The sequence below is a fragment of the Notolabrus celidotus genome, chromosome 11, assembly GCF_009762535.1.
Source record: "Notolabrus celidotus isolate fNotCel1 chromosome 11, fNotCel1.pri, whole genome shotgun sequence".
NCBI lineage: Eukaryota > Metazoa > Chordata > Actinopteri > Labriformes > Labridae > Notolabrus > Notolabrus celidotus.
Window position 1 is genome coordinate 19,611,674 of NC_048282.1, and position 7,714 is coordinate 19,619,387.

Consider the following 7,714-nt stretch of genomic DNA (forward strand, 5'->3'; position numbering starts at 1 on the left):
CACACACACACACACACACACACACACGGGATGTATGTGTTTGAAAGTAGGTCACCAGACTTGAGAAAAAACAAAACCTTGTGCAGCAATATGGAGCTTCTTGACATTTTCACCTCTGCTCTGGAGGTGGTAACACCGAGTCGCTGCTGAGTTTTTGAATATCTACTGTTGCACAAGAACACAGTCTACTTGAGCTGTTACTTTCATTTTTTAAACAGTGTATAGCCCTGGTTAAATATATGTTGTCTTGTATCTATGGATATATAGATCATGTTTTGTTTGATTTTCTTACCAAGCTTTCAATAACAGCATGTCCCATATTTGCATATGTCTGAAAAGTCGATCCTAAACAAACACAGAGATTTGTTGGGGAAATGAAGTAAAAAATAAAACACCTGTTGTTTTTATTTTAAATCAACTCTAAAATATCACGTTCTATTTTTCTTCGGAGGAACCAGGAGTTCTACTTTGCCTTTCAGTCTGTTTCAACTTCCTGATCTCTGCTCGCTGCCATACTTTTTTAGTATTTGTTCGAGGCTAATTACAAATCTGCTGCAACTGAACTTCTAAATACCAGCTGTCACGACCTCTGAACCCATTAAGTGTGCCTTTCACATGACCTAAGCCCTTTGCTAAAGAGGGCCTCGGGATTTTTCAAGGAGCCAAGGCAGATTTGCATAATCCATTAGCTGCATCAATGTAGCTCTATATTATGCTAATTTACTCTTTGGGAACAGAAGTTTGCATTGTTGGCGTGAAAAATAGTCAAAATAGCAGAGTTTGACCCAAAACACATTTTTCAGGAAGAGCAACAAAGAAGTGTAACATATGTGTACGTGTATTCAAACATATGTGATGTCACATCCTACCTGTATTCATAGGTGAGAGGCACATAGAGGCCCTCAGTGCCTGCTTAGATTAATTTTTTGGACTGCTTTGAAGGACCTTTTCCTTTTTATGGCACTACTGAAATTTTGACCTAAAGAGAGTTTCCTCAGTGTTTGTCCTCTCTGATGACAGAGATGTCCAGCTATTGGCCGAGACCAGGAGGGCACGTCATCTCCATCAATCAGGGACCGCTGGTTCTCCTCTGAGGAATGTACCCACGCTCGTGCAGCCGCCTGACCACGCGTTACTGGATGCACGAGAGGCCGGGCATGAAGCGAGAGCCTGTCCAATGATTATGCAGGAGGGGAGAGGTGATAATGACTTCCTATCAAGAGTTAACGGCCGAAGGGGAGAGTAGCCCTCTGTTCACGGGCTGCTGCCGAGCCAAAGAGGTCATAAACCTGGACCCAGACTGCAGGACTCATCCTGAACTCTGTAGCAGTGACGAGGAGGGGAGACTGGAGGGGGAAGTTGCTTCAGGATTTAACTCTCAGCTGCCCCGGTACTTAACTCTCTCAAACAGTTTGACTCTGTGCTCTTCTTTGGACAGCCCTCCTCCTCCTGGGACTCTCGATGGTTTCTCGGCACCGGCCTGCCCCCAATCGCCCCGTGTCCCCTGGCGGCGCAGGGCGCAGGGGCAGGGCTCTCCAGGACGCGGATACTGCGCGTCAAACAGCAACGAGACGGGACAAAGCGGGTTTGGGTCACCCACAGAACAAATTCAAATCTTCTCCCACAATGGCCCCGGGATTCAGGTTGACGTGGGGAGTTCTGCAACTTTGGACTGCAACGTAGCTGCTGTGGATGTAAACAGAAAAACTTTTGAGTGGATGAGAGTGAAGAGGAGTCAGCACCGGGCGGGTGAGTTTTTTTGTCACGAAAGGCTGAGCACGAGAGGAGGGTGGAAGAAACTTCAGACATGAATTTATTCAGTGAGAAATGTGTTGTGTTTCGTTTTAACCGTGGAAAACTTTCATTGATAGTTTGTGAAGTTTGATCGAAAGTTTTCTATTATGGCGCTGGGAAAGGACATGCTGACGTTTTGTCGACGTGCATTCCCTCCGTCACTATTGAACTAAACTGAGAAACACCAAATTTATCACTTTTAATAACAGATTGAACCTCTTGAAAAGCAACTCTAGCTGTTTGCTCGAGGACAGTTTTGAATATGCACATGAGGACTCAGTTACTATTTCCTTAACCGTTTCATGTTAATGCCTGTTTAACATGCTTGCTCCACCCACTGTCGCAAGTAGGTTTTAGACAGTACACACACTCAAAGAGTGTAAAGTACAGTAGAGGCCTGCTCAGCCACAGTGTATATTCAAACCCAGAAAATGATCAATTATTTACCCCTGCCCTTCCTAACCAGCAGCCTTTGAATAATGCATCAGAGCAGTGGCTGTCGAGCCTCACAGGAAGTTGAGTAAAACTTACTCCTGTAAGCCGGAGTGCTCCCTGAGTATTGATTAGTTGTCTGTTTGTAATGAAAGCCCTTGTGTATTGATTTCAGTTTGCAGCACCTTTACATGTGTCCACCTTTTTAACATAATTGCTGTCACAGATCATCATTTCCCTGAGTGATGAGTCCTGGGCACAGAGCCCACAGAAGAATACATATCCCAGGCTTTAAATAAAAAAATACAGATAGCCTCCTAATGTGAAAAATGCCTATCAATCCTCAATTTTACGTGAGTTATAGTATCCTATATAGATCCTTCATTTTGATCAATAGTGTCAGTTGACTGACTGGCCACTGTACTTGAGTTGGGTTTCATAAATTTTACATGGATGAAGATTTACTACAGTGGTGGTCCAGTCCTTTTTTTTTTTCCACAGCACTGTCTGTGTCTACCGGGAGCGAGCTGCTGACCCAAATGTTCACCGAGGAGAGATGCAGGTTGACCACACACTGCTTGTGGTAAAGGAAGGCCTGAGTTCCTCTGCATGCAGTGCAACAAAAACCTGACGCAAAATGCACATTAGTGTGAGAAATTATTTACTATGATGTTGCAGCATACTTGATTTGCAACCCTCACAGAACTAGAATTTCCAGCTTTTGACTTCAACACATTTGATCTATCTCAGAATACTTCTATGTGATTTAAGGCAGAAACACAAACTGACAAAAACACACTCAAAAAATCTAATTAGTTAGTATTGATGAACGCTCACACACATTGATAAACATAATTCTAATGATGATGCTCAATCAGATGCATTATTTTTTCTGAAACATATGAAAACATACAAAGAAAACTAAAAAAATAAGCTCTTGAGTTTGGAATCTTTCAATGCCAAATGATGCATAAGCACAATCTGATGTTGAAACACTAAAAAAAGTCAAATTAATGAGCAGTGATGAGGGTTCACATCTTTCACACTCATGTGATGCTGCAGTTGGAGAAGCAAAGGGAGACATTTACATCTTTAATTTGTCTCTAATATTTCATACAGATGCAGAAAACATACAGGAGCACAGGGTTTAGGTTTTGATTTCAAAACATTTATAATTTTTTAAGATATGGTGCAGAAGTAAGGGCTCAAATAATCAGATAAGTGGGTAGTGATGTGTAAATTGATTAAAGCTATCCTAAGGATGCTTCTGTAAGCGAAGAATTGAAGGACACAAACATTTTTAATTTGTCTTAAAAATATGGAAAAGATCCTGCAAACACCTAACTGCACATTTCCTTTGACTATAACACATTTGGAATATGTCAATGTTGCATGATGCAGAGTCACAAAGTAGCCAAAACACCCTAAAAAAGGATATTTACTTAAGGATATTGATGTGTTCTCACACCCCAAGGTAAACATTATCCTCAGGTTGCATCTGTCTGAGAAGCTTTAAGAGACTTTAACATCTTGAATTTGTCATAAATATTTCAAAATAGAACTACAATGTCTAGCTTTTCAATCCCTCTTGTACTTCCCATAGAATTAAAATTTTCAGGTAAACATTTCTCTGATGATGCTACTCGGAGGGAGGTAAAGGTGACAAAAACACCTTTGACTGATCTCAGAGTGATTTTATTCATAAAACACATTAGCCTCTCATCTGATCCAAATCTGTGCACTTGAGAAAGTCATTTGCTCACAGCCGCCCACACACACACTGCCATCTCTTTGCAGTACTGCTAGCATCTCTGTAACCTCTTTCTGCATCTCTCTAAAGGGGATCATCTGTAGGAGTAACTCATTAGCGCTACTGTGTAACTTGTAAAAGAGTCATTAGTGAAAGTATGCTTTCCTCTGGAGCTTCTATTGGTTTTGGCACATAACAAAGTCTGGCGTATTCTTCCTGGTTGAAAGGCCTCCACAGACCTGCAGTAACCTGATCTCCTGGCTCAGTGTATATACTCCCAGTGCGTCATTCTTCAATTATGCTTTGACAGCACCTGAATTACTGTGGGCTGGATGCCCAGATGACTGAGGCAATGTGTATCGATCTATACCTTTTCTTCTTCTCCTCTCCTTGGCTTGGGAGGCCCCTTCCATTCCCTTTGCTGGCTGGCTATTTTTAAGCGTGCAAGTCATTCCTCAAATATTTAGTTTGATTCTTTTATGCCTTCTGGCTGGCATCAATGCTATTATCTTTGCAGCCATTTATCAGAATGTGCATGTGATTTGCACTCCAGAAAGCTGAACTTCATAATTATGTACAGCTCCTCTGTATTGGTTCTTCTTCTCCGCTGCCCCCTAATTCTCCCACTCGCCCACCTTGACATTCATTTCCTTAAAACACAGATGTCGACATTTATCCTATAAGTGACCTTTCCATCTGCTATGCTTTTCCAAGTGGCTAGAGGCCTGTTAACCTTCCTCCTAGTGAATTGTGGTGGGAGAGATCGCACTACACCTGGCACACTGACTCCATTATGTAGCAGCAGCACATTTTCTCAGAGGCAAACACTCACTGACGACTTAGCCACAATGTCAGCAGTGAAAAATCAGGATCTAGCTGCCGTTCCTGTCATTCACTGCACATATGCAGCACAGATGATACTTAAATGTGTGACTCGGAAACCTCAGAGGAAAAACAATGGAGACATTTGTCATTAATGCAGAGTTTGAAAGGGTTTGTAAACTGTTACACTGTCATTGACACAGAAAGGCCTAAGGGGAAATTATTAATGATTCTGATGCAGTTAATGGACTGTAAATGCTGCAAAGTTTTTCTGCATCACCAAACATGTATTTGTCTTTACTTTTCTGCATATCTTAAACAATGTGGTGCATTTTGTTCTGCTCTTTAGTGAACTTGGCCATGGAACATTTTTCAAAAGCAACATCTTTACTTGATGTAAAGCTTTCAAATCTATAAGGTCAGTGCATGGTGTCGATTCTGATCTGCATTTTTTCTTCAGGCTGCACTATGTGATGGTATTGCATGAGATTGCGTTATACCGCACAGGTGTTTCTGTGATTATGTCCACCCCAATAGATATTATTCTATTGCCCATGCACCTGTTTCCACACCACCATGAGAGTCCCTGTGGACTATGGCAAAAGTTGATACATTGGCGATATTCAGACAGAAAAATGACTCACGGGTGAAGACCTTAAATCAAACTGGTTCATGGTCAAATGCCTCAAATCAGTGTCTTGGAAATGATTTTATTAAATTTTGAATTTTTTTCTTTTTTTTTTTTTGATGTTTTTGCTACTTTTTAATGTGATACCAATTTATCATTCTGAGTATGCACCGGGCAGATCTATATTAAAACTTATTTAATTTCTGGGGAGTTATACAAAACTTATCAGAACACTTATTGTTTACATTTTTTTATTCAAATGTTTATGTTTAGACTCTTGTTATTCATCAAAATTTCTGACCATGGGCGTGCATAACTTTACACAGAAGTGTTTTGTGCTTTTTGCTTCTTTCCTCATTGCCCTTTCTGATGTCTTATTTCATGTCCTCTGTTCTCAGCCAGAATGCACATGACCTGTGGGTTCAGTGTCGTTGGGTCGGGCTTCGGTGCTATGGAGGCAGCAAACGGCAACCTCTCCTCCTCGGATGTCCATCCTTCGCTGAACGGGACCCCGAGGACCAGCTTCAGCACCAGGCAGCTGACCGAGCTGGAGAAGGAGTTCCACTTCAATAAGTACCTGACACGGGCCAGGCGCGTGGAGGTGGCCGGCGCCCTGCAGCTGAGCGAGACGCAGGTGAAAGTTTGGTTTCAGAACAGACGCATGAAGCAGAAGAAATTACAGAGGGACGGACTGGTCTTAGAGCCGGGGCCCGCGGCTTCAGCGCACTCTCACGCGGACACTGTGGACACCTGCCCCTATCCTGGACCGACCTTTTCTCCCAAACACCTGGCCCTGAACTCCTGAGCCTGCAGATGTTTTGATTCCCGTTTGCATCGGTTTCAATCAGGCTTCACCTTTATTTGTTTAACACGATGGATGGATGCTTATCGCGAGAGGCGCCATGGCAAGTTTCTTCATGCAAGAACGGGTCAAAACAATTTGTCATCGTGCCCGGCTTCAGACTGGCGCTCTGATTTGAATATTAAAATCAAGTCATTCCATCGCGCTCCATATCTACACAATGTAAACGAAGAAACAAAATGATATTAATTGTCCATAGAAACGGAGGTGGACTATTTATTTATTTATCTTGCACATCTTTTTCAGGAAGTGGCTTTACTTGAATATATTTATTCTGCAGGGCACGTGCGCCCTGGTTTTGTTTAAAATGACAAAAATGAAATGGCTACTTGTATTTATTTAGGCTGAAGAATATATTTGCTTATATTTATTTTGAGATATTGAAGGGACTCTAAACGTGTGATTTATTATTATTTCAACAATATTTCACTGAAAGTTCTTTAATTCATCAATAGTGGAATTATTTTTCTAATCCCTTATAATTTATTATTTTTCCATTAAGAACAGGTCACATGTGAGGTAAACAAAACAAAATTCAATAATGAACATTTGGGATTTTTCAAGTTAACAGAAATGGATCAGACGAATTTAGGAGAGTTTCAAAGGGCTTTTATTTTGTAGTCTCACGTTGTTTTTTTTATAATCCTCAGCCCCCGGAAAGATTAAAAAGCCGTAATTGACTGATAGATTTATTGACTGATCGTATTAGATGTATTGATCCGTGGTGATCCATCTACTTTAAGGCACAAAACTGGGAGCGTTTGCATGCATGTGTAACTGCATGTTAATGGAATGTAGAAACGTCACGATAGGGAGCTGTTGCGTCTTTTATTACCGCGATACATGCATCAGAAAATGATCATTTAGCCTGAACACTCATGCGGGAGGGCAGACAATAAAACGCTGTCTGTGCTGTTTTGCACAACCAATAAATTGCGCGCGTGGCCCCAGCAGCTCGAGCAGCAGTTTCAAATCTCAGCTCATATAAAGTAAATGATTGTAAACCCGGCCCTTAAACACTGTTATGTTCCCGGTATGCCAGTGCGTCTCTGTCGTGTTGATGTCTATTCTAATATCTAGAAATGATCCGTCAGACACGTTAATTTTATGTAGGGGAATATTGTTGTTTAGCTTTCAATTAGCGTGTGTATGAATGTTATACTATTTCCTGAAGGGGTATTAATGACAACAAAGGATTTACCTTGAAGCAGCTGGGGATTTAAAAAATAAAAAGCTGTAAACAAAATGAATTAATTAGGTCCCTTTTAAGCCTTTAACAGGTGTTCTCGTGCACATAACACTTCTAATGAATTAATAACTTAGCAGTTGCATCTCTGGACATGCAGGCTGCAGGGCAAAGCTAATATATGCACTTACACCAGAGTTCACCCCTCACCTCTTGACCTTTGCTTGCCTTAGGACAACG

The 7,714-nt window shown here is 41.4% G+C and overlaps 1 protein-coding gene across 1 annotated transcript; it reads left to right on the forward strand.

Annotated features, from left to right (window-relative positions):
- The first annotated feature begins 1,031 nt into the window (after positions 1–1,031).
- Positions 1,032–6,608, forward strand: hoxc1a (homeobox C1a). Its single transcript, XM_034696286.1, has 2 exons — positions 1,032–1,749; positions 5,825–6,608. The coding sequence occupies exons 1-2, from the start codon at positions 1,206–1,208 to the stop codon at positions 6,229–6,231; spliced, it is 951 nt and encodes a 316-aa protein (XP_034552177.1). The 5' UTR covers positions 1,032–1,205; the 3' UTR covers positions 6,232–6,608.
- Positions 6,609–7,714: the final 1,106 nt, after the last annotated feature.